The sequence below is a fragment of the Carettochelys insculpta genome, chromosome 2 (assembly GCF_033958435.1).
Source record: "Carettochelys insculpta isolate YL-2023 chromosome 2, ASM3395843v1, whole genome shotgun sequence".
In the NCBI taxonomy this organism is placed as follows: Eukaryota; Metazoa; Chordata; order Testudines; family Carettochelyidae; genus Carettochelys; species Carettochelys insculpta.
Window position 1 is genome coordinate 97,926,312 of NC_134138.1, and position 14,655 is coordinate 97,940,966.

General features: G+C 39.0%; 1 protein-coding gene across 3 annotated transcripts in view; it reads right to left on the reverse strand.

The window, feature by feature from the left end:
• The window catches only part of PIEZO2 (piezo type mechanosensitive ion channel component 2), a 443,043-nt gene that overhangs the window by 160,671 nt on the left and 267,717 nt on the right, over positions 1-14,655 (reverse strand). For all 3 annotated transcript variants that reach the window (XM_074987458.1, XM_074987460.1, XM_074987459.1), the window contains exons 6-7: positions 13,775-13,985; positions 10,168-10,381 (exon numbers count right to left, since the gene is read on the reverse strand). In XM_074987458.1, coding sequence (XP_074843559.1) covers positions 10,168-10,381; positions 13,775-13,985 — 425 coding nt within the window. The remainder of the gene's footprint in view (positions 1-10,167; positions 10,382-13,774; positions 13,986-14,655) is intronic.

Sequence of the window (14,655 nt, forward strand, 5' to 3'; positions counted from 1 at the left end):
TTATTAACTCTCACTACTGTGCCCACACATCCAAAACTTTTTTTTTGGTGGTTTTCATTGAGGATGTCAACATTTCTATAGACTCCACTGTAGCCTGTTATATTTAATATTAGTTGTCAACTAGTTACACTATGATTGCATCACTTAAAAGTGGTGTGCCATCAATGTGTGGAGTATTAGGACTTCCTGTCACAGTAATGGAAGCTTAGTATTCACTTGGTTGTGTAACTCTGACTTATTTCTCTGTAGAGTTCATTTTTATAGAGATGCACCATCAAGGATTTGTTGACACAAAATTAAGGATATATTTAAAAGAGTTAAGGGTGACAAACTTTCTCTGAATATTAATGGACCACAATTTTAATTAATTAAATTATTCAACTTATTACTAAAGCCATGAAACATAGAACACCATGAGGGAAATGCATTATAAATGATCACGCCAAGTTATCTCAGTGTAACTTCGTATGTATTCCAGACCCCTGTGAGGGAATCTTTAATCTCCAACAGAGGTTCTGTAGCAGTGCTCATGGCACGACAATAAATTATGATACATATAAATATTATCTTAATGGCAAGAGGGGCTAGGTGCAGGTTCTCAGGTCAGAGGAGATTGCCAACAGGCAGAGACGCAAGATGGCTACACAGATGCGGGGTGACCACACGTAACTTTGACTCAGAAATTGAAACTAACAAGTTTGAGCTACACTGTTCATGAGGACTGAAAGGCAAAAAGTAAACCAAAAGCACAGAGAAACATCAGTTACATTAAGGAAAATGAAAGAATGTTGTAAAACCCAAAATGCTTGTAGTACAGGAAAGGATTTATGTATTATGTTACAAATACTTTTCAAATGAAGGGCCCTAAAACTAATAACCAACCCCCTGAAAATTAGGTCACATTTTAGATATCTAAATATGGAGGTAGGCTCCTAACTTTACAGTTTGAAAATGTTGATTGTCATTATGATGATCCATTTTTAAACACTTTTTGGCCAAGATCTTCCTGTGGGGATCCTTGCACTGAGGGGTTTGACTGTGTCTAGGCTCTCGTCTTGTCTTTCTGAACATGGGACAGGTCGGACCTCTTGCAGCATTGTGGTCCATTGACAGCCAGCCCATGGCGGAGACCAGAGAGCATTGTGTGTGGAGGGGTAAGTCAGAGGTGGGGATAAAGTGGTTTTTAAAAACAAAAAGGATATGAACAGTTTACATTTTAAAACTGTATCTGGACTTGCAGTGTTGTTACATTTAAGAACAGAAGACAATGGCAAAAATCCCATAAAGTGTATGGATTTCATTGTACCTTAAAGGTATAGCTTGGGGTTGGGGGAGGTCTGAAGCACACCATCCATACCTAGAAGTAGCTCCAAGCAGCTTCCACCCTGACTCAGAAAATAGAGGTGGAGCAGTCACTGTGCCCCAATCTTTATAGTGTGGGGACTCATGTAGACAGGACTAAGTCCCCTTTGAAAAGGGTAGCACACAGAAGACACCAGCCTGGTAAAGTCAGCACTTTAAAGGGAACGTAAATCTAAGTCCAATTGCAAAGACTCATCAGGAGTCAATGTGGGTTCATAAAAAGTATATGTGGTATTACAGTTTCAGCATTACAAAATACATAGTTTTTAGTTATGAAACACCTGTGAACATGGGTGGCACTTTCCTACTTTTTATTTGGGCAGCAGGCCAAGAAACACAGCATATTGTTTTCAATCACTCTATTCCTGATCATGGTAGAATGACTCAATTTTTTATGACTTCTGAGAGAACCACATTGTAGACTTTCTAAGCAACAGAAGCATCAGGAGAAATATAGTGCTTTTGTGTAGCTAATGAAATAGCCAAGGCAACTTTTTCCAGCATCAGTATATCTTCTTGTTAGTCCCATTTCTTTTAAATATTGCTTTTTGCCTCTTAACACCTTGTCAGATTAACAGAATATTGTATTTCTAGTCCTTTTAAGTATCTAATTACTACATATATTTTGGATATAGAAGTGAGGCCATGGGAGTCCGATTACACAACACCTGCTGTGCAGATTTTAGTAGAACTTTCTGAAACTTTACTGGCTATTTAGGGATTAACAACAGTAAGTGAAAACCAATGTGTAAGGATTATTGCCTTACTGGGAACAGACAGATCTAGCTATTGGGATGTGGCCTGAAGTGAGGCAAAGTTTTTCAGCTTTCCTTGTTTGTGTTAAGACAGCTAATAGGGCCAACTGAGACTTCTTCACTGCCCCTCCATGCCACTCCTGGCATGGCAGTATGGATCAATGCAAAAGGACACAAAGCACTGCTGTCCTTGAAATAGGACTGCCATCCCTCCAGGATTGCCCTGGAGTCTCCAGGAAATGAAGATTAAAATTTATTTGAAGGTGATGGATAGTACGTGATGAAACCTCTAGGAATCCATCCAAAACTGGAAACCCTGACACCAAAGTCCCTACTGGCCTAGGAAATAAGAAAATAGGCTCAGACATGAAATATGGATCACAGGCCCAACATCTTACACCATGAACTTTGCTGTATTATGGAGACCTTGGCCACCAATAGAATAAATCTAGATTCAAATAATTCAAGATAAAAAAATGTTTTGTATCTTGACATTCTGAATTTGTCAGTATTTTTCCGTAATTATTATCCTGTGCATAGATTGAGCAGATATAGTACATATGTACAAATAACATTTTACAGAAATAATACATAACTAATGATACAACAGTCCATTGTCTCAATAAGAATTACCTCTCCTTGCAAAAGACTGCATGATATAAAAATAGTTACAGGTTCCAGCTCCCCAAACTGGGATTCTCTAGTCTGGCACAGGTGTTACCGGACCAGAGAGCCCAGGTCTGTGAAGCTGTTAGGACAGGAGCCTTGCAGAGCTCCTTTACTGGGGCCAACACCCACAGGATTGGGCCCTGGCCAACATCCCAGCAAGGGGTGGAGCTGGTGTCATCAGGGCTAGGGCTAAGGCCAGCAGCCCTGACCAGGGGCTTGGGCTGGGCTTTGCAGCCTGGCCATGCAGGATTGGTGCAGGCGCAGGCCAGGATGGAGGTAAGGGGGCTGTAGGGGCTTGAGGTGTGGGGAGAGTGGAGGCAGGGGTGCCAGTGGAGTACAGAACCAGCAGTAGGGAGGAGCAGCAAGCTGGGAGCAGGGAGGTCTCCTTTCACCCAGCAAATCCCCTCCTTAGGGACCAGTTAGGTACCGAAGGTGCTGGATAAGGAAGGTGCAATCGGTATTTACAGATATGCGGGTTTCACTTTCCTTAAATACATCTTTACAACTGGACATTTTATAATCTGAAAATGGTGGTTCTATAATGCACTGAATTCAAACTTCTTTCTGTCACCCTTGAGCTCTTTCAAAACTCTGTTCCTCCCTGCCTTGCAACTCATTCCTTACGTTGCCCTCTCAAATTCTGCTCCAGCAAAGGTGCTAGCCTTGACTCTCCGTCAGCCTCTTCCACAGCAGCACCTGGCTGTCTTTCTACTCCAGATTTTTGCATGAAATACCTTCTGAATTAGTCTACAAAGGATCTTATTTTATTCTTCTCCATATCCCTTCCTTTAAACTTACTTCTACCACAAACATTATAATTAACAATGTTTAAGTTTTCCAGCAATGCTGAAGAATTAATGCCAAATGAAAACAAACAAACAAAATCCTAAGGCCAGATTCGCACCTACGATAACATCTGTTTGACACAGCAGGGCAAGGACATTTGTCAGACAACAGATTCTGAATATTTAATTGATTCTCTGTCCAGTTTCATCTCAGCCCTAACCCTCGGCAAAGTAATTTGCCAAATGAGCTGCTTTACACTATCTGACAGAAGAGATCGTTCTTTGTTTGGGATAGCTGGACAACAGGTCACTGTCAGCCATACTTCTCACTGCTTTCTATACTTGAGGCTGCAGGAAAGTGGTACGGAAATCAACTATGCCACCTTTACATCTTATGGCATTCCCACACACCAGGGGCATCATCAGTGGGCAAGAAGGAAGCAGTTTCTGCTACCTTTGTATAACATGAGTGCTATAATGCAATTAGAGCAGGTCTAAGAATCTGATTCAATATTTTTTGCTCTCTCCTCACAACCCTTTGCATGTGGCTTGTCATGTTAGACGGTGAGTTGCTGGGGTCAACTGCAAATTTCCTACTATACATTGGTCTCCACTACACGCCAAATATTACTTAGCATAAAATAAAAAAAAAAAAGCCCATGTTTGGCCTGCCCTCTGTAGAGATGGGATATTTGCAGAGAATATTGACTGTCAATAAAACATTTAGAAAATACATGATTCACCTTGCTAACCAGCAATAAATAGAGAGCTCCTAAGTAGGAGTTTGGTGTATGTAGTGAGGCTCATCATGCCGTGGCTTGTTTGGATGAAAACTCGGGACAAAACACCTGCAAAGGAAGATGTTTTCCAGAAGAGTGAATGCCTTGGGCTACCTTATAGCTCAGATAAAACAGGCAAGAAATTAGTATAATTGCAAGGATAAGTATTGCCTTTTACCTACAAGAGCCTGAACTTGCCTTTCTAAGCTGCTAACATAACCAGCTGCGCTTGTTGCAAAAAAGACCTAAAAATTTAAGGGGGTTGCATAGGTACTCTTTCTAAATATTATCAGGAGTGTTCCAAGTTCTAGGATATTTATTCATATGCTTCTCTCTTTTTAGCAGTGGGGTAGCCATGTTAGCCTGTATCTGCAAAAACAATGAGAAGTCCTGTGGCATCTTATAGACTAACAGATTGTTTTCAAGCATAAGCTTTCGTGGGCAAAGATCCGCTTCGCCAGATGCATTACACATCATGTCATGCATCTGACAAAGTGGGTCTTTGCCCACAAAAGCTTATGCTCCAAAAATCTAGTAGTCTATAAGGTGCCACAGGACTTCTCTCTTTGGAAATTAGTACGAAAACAATGACAATTAGCTACATCTATTGCTCTTTTAGGGGTACATCCTCCCTTTAAATCATGTTAAAGTGGTTCCCTAACAAAATTACTCTTGCATTTCTGGAGTGAAAAGCAAGGTGTTGCAACAAAAGGGTCGCCCCTTGCATGACATGGAACACTGCTCTATGAATGCTCAATGTGCTTTCACTGGTAGAGGATGATAAAAGTCAAGAGCAGCAAAGAGGATCCATATAATATGAATCCACTCATTTTCCTCCACTATGAAGGCACTCCCGCACAACGATGTCAAGTGCGATAATAACGCCTAGAAAGACTAGAAAGGGGACGGACACAAAGGAGCACAGAGTCTACTCCATCAATTTAGTGGCTTCATACAGAATGTAGAAATGGATTGCTGGTTATCCTCCTAATTGGACATCCTTAGCCATACTTGTCATCAGCATGGGCTTCCAATGCAGGCCCATCTCCAGTGGGTTTCTGGTATGAGAAAAATGTTCCACGTGTTCTAAGACTTACTCATGGGCTTATGTAGTAGGGAAGAGATTAGGCTGGAAACCTTGAACCCAGATCCCAGATCTTGGGGATGTTTAAGTGAAGAATTTTGGGTGGGCCCAAGTCAAAGGGGAGAAAATGTCCTCTCTTTTGTAAATATGCAGCTACTTCAGCCATTAAGACTCTACCAGTATTTTGTATAATCAGAGTTAAAGATGACCTTAGACTAAACATGTGACACAGTGCTTAGATTCTAATGCAATGGCTGCTATAAAATGCAAACTCTGTAAAAGAGAAATAGATGATAATCAGAAGGCAGCTCCCTTTTGCTTAGAACGAGGTCTCAGATTTGACCTGAAAATTCAGGCTGTAATACTGCAACACAAAGGGTACTCTCAACCCCATTCATTTCAACCAGATTTGAGGTTGTTTCTTTCAAGGGATTGAGACCACAGGGCAAGGCTTTCAATATCACCAGCAATTAGTGATCTCCATACAGACAATATAAAGATAATAAATGTACCATTATTAATTAAAGTTATCAACAGTAAATCTGGCATTCCCTGGAAGGAAAGCATGCTAACTAGTTAGTTACACACCTAATGGCTAAAACATTAGCTATGTTACTAATAATTTTGCAAAGGAGTTTTGGAAATGACTTACTGACTCAATCCCAGGTCTTCATTTTGGCAAGCCACACTTGAAAAAACACTGTATGCAAGTGCCAGCCTATTGTTGCATATTTTTCTGAAGAAGTCACATTTTGTATAGAGTCCATAAAATAGTTTTAATCTGTCATGTTGTTCATTAGTCAACCTAAATTATATAACTCTCATATATATGGATATGGCAGAAATGAAATTCTTAAAATTAATTTTAAAAATCGTATCTTAAATTGGTGCAGTGTTTCAGTTTCCATAATTCACCAATTTACTAATAAGGCAATTGGTGAATTAAGAAGAAATCTGTTAAGAATTTGCAGAACATCTGTTTAAAAGAAAGCGATAGAAGTAGTGTGGGTTAGGTGGTAAGAGGTCAGTTAACATTTGTTCAGCACCCTGAACCTTTGCAGCACTAAGTAAATCCTACCTAAAGGTTTGATTCCTCCTCTGTGGCATAGGTCTCACAAACTGCACCCTCCCGCAGGAAGAGAGTCACTGCTCCTACCATTTGCCTCCCTTCCCCTGCCTAAGGTTAGTCTAGGTAAAGATATTTTTAAACTGAAGATGCAGTTCCAAGAGGAGCCCAGCCATTGCAGCATGCTAAAGGAATACAAAGTGTTCATGGGCTCTATTTCCTCTCTGCCGACACCACCCATTTTCTATTGGTCAATTTTCAATACAGGCTGATATGCTTGGTGCACATTTTGTGCTTTATGGAATGTTGCATGAAAATTGCATCTGCATGTAGTAGAGGCACAAATGTAAGCAGGCTGCGTGGCATGACTGCTATTTTAAAGAGGCTCCATACATTTATCCTAGATGAAACAGTATGGTAAAGATACAGTGCTCCATTTTTTTTCCATATCCCCTTTAGGTTTTAATGTATTTATTGCTGCAGTTTTCCAGAAGGATTCAGATAAAAACATTCAAGTTCACCAAATGGGCACCCGACTGTTATTTTAGGTTATGCCTCATCTCATACAAGCATTCAATTGATGCTTTTATTTTTATCACTAGTGCTGGATTTTGAAGTGGGAGTTTCTTAAAGGTACAGTGGAGGGGAAAAACATCACTAGATCAAGACAGTTAGCACAGCACTTCCCCACTTGTTCGGATGTAGTTTAACTTAATCAGGTCTGACGTGAAGTGACAAGCTGGCAAACTGATGTGTTTTGCTATCCAAAGCAGACATGATATTCTGACCAAAAACAACTCATACATTACTTGTGAATCCAGAAACGTCAACGTTAACAGCTTTTAAAAGTCCAGGCTTCTGCTCCTTTGAGATAAATATTTGCTCAACACAATTTATTTTAATGTCTGTCCTTGCATCTGCACGAAGCAACATAGGGAAGGGATGTAACCTGGGAATTGAGTCTTTACATGTTACAAAGAAATAAAAGCCCTGTTTGATATATGGATGCTCTCTTTTTACAATAGCATATGTTTGATATTGACTTCCATAGCAATCATTTTAGCATAAGGAGGTGATGTGAATTTCTCTTAAATTATCAAAGCTGAGAACTGTTACTCCTTCCTCTTGTGAGCAAGTATTAAATAATGTCCTCTGGGTAACAAAAAGAGAAGTGGAATATAGAATAAAAACTGGAAATATATTAGGAATATGATTCTTACATCAATGAGCTTTTGAAATTTATGTGGGTGAGCCAGCCACTCATATGAATGGGTCAAACTTGTGCTCCAAACTGAGCATTATTAGGAGTGAAATATCAATACATCAAAGTTCTTGTAAGATGGGAAATGCTAAAATATTTTTTCTTGTACCACCCCAAATACATCTGTACCTAATTTTCTTCTCTTCGTCTCTCCTCTGCATAGGACACCACCCCTGTAGCTCTTTTCAAAAGCATATTTGTGGCTTTCTCCCACTCAGAGCTGTACATTTTCTAATGGCCAACTAATATCACTACTGCTCTTTCTTCAGCTCTCTCCTTACTTCATTTCTTCCACAAAGCCCATCAATTCATCAGATCAAGAAGTCTGATTACAAAAAGATACATGTACTGCGAAGAGATTAGACCATATACCACTCACTTGTTTTTGGTACACTATGCATCTAAACATTATTGTTAGTGCAATTTAGAACATACGCTTTTTAAATCACATCACTCACTTATTAGGCCAATTAAGTTTCTAAAACCCATGAGTAAACTTTTCTGCCTATACTGTCAAGTTGCTTTGAACCTTTTCTAGGATGTTTTATTTGTGCATATTATTATTATTCTAAAACTTTCACTAAGAAGTGGTTAATTCAACTTGGTATGTTAAGTTTGTAAAGAGCTTAGGATAACGAGAAATGTCATTAGAGAAATGTAAACAAAGCATACCCCTAATCATGTAATATCTTATATGAATTTTTCACTTTTTTGCTGTCTTGTACCTTACCTCTGTTTAAGCAAAATTCAATTAAGAAGCAGCACAATTGCACTAGCTATAAAGAAATGTCTTCCAAAAATTAAGACTTAAAGTACATTAACTGCAAACTTTTAGCTGTTTGCATGCGTTGGTTTGAAATAAGTAGAATGAAGAGGAATCTTTATGCAGCACACTACTAAGTAAATTAGAGAAGCTTTTCTATCATAGAAAGAATGTATTGGTGTATAACAATAAAACGAAAGGCCATATCCTGTGTTAAAGGGATTTTGGCTATTTTCTCTAAACATATTAAAAAGTAAGTTCTACAACCTGTGTTATACAGAAGGTCAGACTTGATCCCAAAGGTCCCTTCTGGCCTTGGAATCTATAACCTATGAAAAAGATGGGTTTCAGGGCTGCTTAAGAATCTGCTTTAAAAGTACTTCTCTCTTTTAAGCATGAGAATTCATACAATTACCTACACTGGCCTCTAGATGGTACAAAAGAACCTAAATCTAGGAATCCCTTTGCTGATGTACATGTGAAGACTTGTATTCCCTGCACCATATGTCCATTTAGATCATCCACCATAAGTCAGCAACATAAAAAAAAAAAACCCACAAGTGCCAAAAACTGAATGTAATATATCAACGTACTTAACATGACAACTACTGTATGAAAACAGTGAGACTATTTTTCATTTGCTTTAACAAATGGCTTTAAGGCAAAAAATGATGACTGCCGGTGCATCAAATATGTTTTCTTTTTCAATTTGAAATAGCTGAAACCTACCAACAACATAAAAATTAGAGATTTAGATTTAATTTAATTCATTTAAATACAGGCATCCTAAGTATTGTTGATCATAAAGTCAATATGAGGTCACACTTCACTATGCACCATGGAATGTGTAGTACCCAATAAAATACTTCCATGACTTCTATTTATTTATATTTTTTTTAAAAAGATCTTCCCTTGTACATTTTACATCCTATAGATACTTAGTGCACAGAGATGCTATTGGAAAACTTCAGGCACCAGCCTGTTATATCTTGATTTAAGTGGCCATGATGCTTGTATGAACACAGAACGGGTGGGTGGTATACGAGAAACACATACACCCATTATATTATTGAAGTTAAGGAAGTGCTTATTGAATCTGCCTAATTCTATGCAAAGTAGATCTGAACCTCAACCTCCTAGCAAGTTGCCAAAAGTAACCCTCAGTTCAAAATAAGTGCACTGACAATGGCAATAATGTACAGAATAGTGTTGTTCAAGAAGTGGCAATTTATATATTCTTGTCCCCTCTGTCATGTGTATGTACGTTCTGGCTGATGTTCTGTCATTCCGTCAGACCCACCAGTCATCCCATCCGGTTTCTCTGTCTTATCTTGTTTAGCCTGAAAACAAAGTCCTCTTTTCCAATGAGGATTACTCCTGCCTAACAAAGCACATTATCATCATCATCTCACACACACACAACCTCAAACGCAAATCCAGTCTCTTACAGACAACCTCTAGGGCAAATCCAGTCTCTTTCATGCTTTGACGCTCAAAGGCTGAACATGGATTTCCCTGGCATTACGCATTTTCCTATAATTATGTTAAATAATTTTTAATGCAGAAGAGCAATTGCAACACCATATGTCATCAGAAAAGCCCACCACTTAGCTATAGTGAAACAAAGCAGGTAGGTCTCTTACCGGGCATAGAAGTCCTTTGGTGGAACAACTTCCTGAAAGAATTGTAACTGGTACAGATAAAGTCCAATCAGGTGCCCCGCACTGAATATAGCCATTAATACACACAGACAGCTGAATATCAGCGGATCAAATGCTAGGCAACAGGACCACCAGGTACACAGCCCCAAAAACACAAAGAAATACACAGCTGATGTCAATGATGGTAACATCATACCTGCAAAACAAATATTGAGTATACTTTGAGAATACTAACATTATAAAACATGTATTAAACTGTACATCATATTTTAGGATTATTGAATTTTAAAACCACAGTCTTCTTTTGATATTTTTTTACATGTTACTATAGGTAACTGCTAAAACTGCTATTAACTGAAACATGCCAGAAAACATTTTTTTTATTTTGTTTACTCTACAAAAATCCAACACTTTCTTTGTAGTTGGGAGAATTAGATTTATATCAGCAAATGTCGATAAATAGCAGAGTAGGAAGACAGGCAGAGTAAGAAAAATGCTGCTTGAGAACTTTTTAGAGTTTCATGCATTTGACATATGATGTTGACTATTTGTGTTTTAATGGTTATAAAGTTTTATGTTTTTGAATCTCAACATCTACTGTATTAAAGTGTTACAAAATGAAATTCTGCCACATCTATATACAGTGAATTTCAATATTTTCTGCTTAACTCTTGTAACACTTAATGTATACCAAGGACTCACTTATATCTCATGTAGATTTTCTTTTGGACACAACATTTCATTTGTGAAATTGCCACTTTCACGCTTCTCATCTGAAGCGCATCCCAGTAAACTTCTATTGTATCCCCAGGGCCATTCCTAGCCAACTGGTGGCCCCAGGCAAATTTCAGCGCCCTCTTGAAAATGGCCCCAGAGCCCAGAGCTCTGCCCCAGTTCTGCACCCATCAGCTGGCCCAATCCTGGAGCGCACAGCATGGTGGGGGCTGCCCAGGAGCAGAGCACCCACCTGGGAGCTCATGCAGCATGGTGGGGGACTGGCTGGGAGCAGAGTGCTGGCTATGTGGCAGGGGCCACTCAGGAGTGGAGTGCCCATGCACGAGTGCACAGCATAGGGGTAAGCGTGGCTGCCAAGATGGCAGCCGGGCCCAACACACTGGACCAGCTTTTTGGTGGCCCCTTGAAAGGGGTGGCCCCAGGTGACTGCCCAGCTCTCCAGCCTGAGCCCAGCTTTGTGTATCCCATACGAAGGGGATCTGAGGCCGGAGGTGGAAAGATGCTCCCATCTAAGATAGCAGAAAACTAGAGGAAATGACCTAAGGGAGAACCTGCAAGCAGCACTAAAGCAACTCCACTGCAGTTAATGGAATGACACGGGTGATGAATCTGGGCCATTTTGCTTCGAAAATCTTGGCAATTGAGCACTTGAATGGAAGCTGGATACATTCCATGAGGTCCAGGAGCTCATTCATTTGACTATAGGATAGTTATCCTTCAGCAGAGTGGCCTGCTGTGCCTCAGGACGACGCATGGCTTGGTGGATGCTTCTTTAACCTGTGTTTGGAACCCTTCCATCAGGCAGAAGACACCCCTTTGACAGGATGAATCAGTGCATTCTCCTTGCAGTGCACTTTTCTGATCATCTCTATGTACTTTTTGGGTGATTATGTCTCCCTTTCAGTTCCCCAGCAGAGTAAGTTTGTGAACTCTTTATATTGATGAAAATCCCCACTTCATATTGTGTTTCAGCAGTCTGTTATCCTTCATACTGGTTCATGTAAGCAGAAGCTGGCATAAGCCAGAGGTGTCTGCAATATCCCTTCAATGATGAAGTGTAGGAAACAGTACCATGCACACGAAAGCTACCTCTATACATCTGTAGTCAAAGAACCTTCCACAAACAGGAAATTGGCCTGTGTTCTATCAGCATCACAGGTGTGCATGTTGTACTTTAGCTGATCTACTGTCTCTCCTACAATAGATAATCTACAAGTGTGCAGGTACCATTTTCATTAATCATATATTTAAAGGTCAGAAGGTTCCCTTTTGACTACCTACTCTGATTCTCCTGCATAATACAGGCCACAGAAACTCATCCAGTAAATCAGCTTTAAGTCTATAATATTCTTTTAAATAGGTTTCCAGTCTTGATTTAAAAAGTCCTCAGTGATGGAGAATCTACCACTTACATAGGTAGTTATTCCAATCATTCATTACCCTTTCTATTAAAAAATGCACCATTTTCCAGCCAAAAGTACTTTAGTTTTAGCTTGCAACCACTGGATGTCATTATATGTTTTACTGCTAGAATAATAAAAAGTCTACAATCATGAAAAACAAACAAACAAACAAACAAAATCAAACACCTTTTCCATTGGCAGTAACTTTCAGACTGAGATCAATTCACTTTTTCAACCTCCCTCCCCATCTGAACAGGTCAACCTTCTCAAATGTCACATTATAAGACATCTTTTTGCAGACCACTTTTGTGAGCCCTCTCCAATTTTTCAACATCCTTTTCAAAGGGCAGACACCAGAACTGGACAAAGTAGTACATTAAAGTTCTCGCTAATTACAAAACAGAAGAAATATCTCCTCTAACTCTTTTATGTACTTTGTTTATATCTATAGAATGCATTTGCCCTCTTAGATGAAGCATCACACTGGAAATGTATGTTCATTTGGTCATCCATCGACCAGGAGCTTTAAGTACTTTTCCATATCACTGCAATCCTGGATAAAGTCTTCCATTTTTGAGGTGTGACCAAATTCTATGTTCCTAGATATGGCTCCATTAAAATGTATGTTGTCAAAGCCCACTTAACCAAATGATCCATATTGCTTTGCATGGCTCACCTGTCTTCAGCACTATTAACAATTTCATCAATATTTGGGACAATCTGCCGTACATTACAGGAGAAATTTTATAATTTCCTCTGTTTTATTCAGTGAATGGCGGTGAGAGAACAGACTCCTGCTGGACTCCACTAGAAAAATTTTGCTAGGCTAATGTTTCCTTAGTTGCAATAACTTTTCATTATCCATCAATAACCAGTTTTTAATCCATTTAATACAATTTTAATTGTGTATGATTTTAATTTGAATCAGCATGTCATGTAGAATCACGCTGTATGCCTTACAGAAGTCAGTTACCTTTATCAACCAATTTTGTAATTTCATAAATATCAATGCCAAATCTGAACACTTGTAATAAAGAATGTAAAACAAACCAGTGAACAAAGAGTAATAATGTTTTGTTTGTTTAATACTGTGTGACGTGTGTGTGCACAAGAAAGAGAGAGTGTCAGAAGAAGTAGCCAGCACCTTGTCTATTAAATCACATTCCAAATAAACATTTCTTAGCTACATCATGTAGCCTTTCATGGTTTCGTCATGACAACAACTTTAAAATTGATATATGCAGTAAGTGGGCCACTTAGCACTACTACCTAAACACATAAATAAAAAATTTAGTGACTCATTTGTTTTCTATGCCTGCCAAAAAGCTAATTTAAATACAAATTAACAGCAATAATTTCCATTTTATTCTCCAGTGGGCCAAAGTGCTGAAAACTCATTTGTACAGTGCATAATCTAAGGGACTTTTGATTAACTTTTTCAAAGCACCAACCTGTTGAACCAAGTAAAATTGTAACGACAACTTTTCCAGCTGTGGTTATAATGTTTCCAATAAACTCTTTCAGTTTGGAAGCCAGTGAGGCAATTCTTCGCAATAGTTTTAATTTTGTGGTTTCCTCAAATTCCTCTTCGCTGTATTCTCCCCCATCCAAATCTTCTTCATATATCAGTGCATCGTCCGGCTCTAACTTTTCTCTTCCAGCCTTAGAAAGAGAGAGGGGGAAAAATATTATATGAAACATGGGACCTATGTTTCCTATGCAGGTTAGAGACAGGTCATTTTTATAGTGACTATCATCACAAAATAATCCAAAGACAGACTTGCAAAAGGTATATTGGAAGCCCACTTGTATCCTTAAGGCTACCACCTTAGACATATCTTAAGAAAAAAGAAGGGAAAATATGTTTGAGAGTGAGATTCTTCCCTGGAAAATGCAACTGAGCTGATTCCTCTGGCAGGTAATTCCAGTTCTATATATCGCTAGTCAACATACTGTCATGTGTATTTATTATACTTTGATCAGTCTCTTTTGGGCATAGATAATTAGTATTATTTCTGGGCCCTGATCAAAGGTGGCTCCCTAGATTATCTTTGTCAGAGAAACCGCCTTCTTGTGACCACTGCCATTCCCTATAGCAGCTTCTTTCCTCCCAACGTTCTTATGAACCCAGAGTTTATCCATTAGATGCAAGGATAGGTTAGTAGCCTTTTCCTTGATCTTTCCCTGGACTAGTTAGCAAGAGACACTGGCACAGTAAGCAGTCATGACAACAATAACTAATATGCCTGGACTCCAGAAATAAAAAATCTAAACCTTCTTCCAAGCATAAATTTTCTTCATTACCTTGAAGTGCTTCTATCAAAGCGAGATG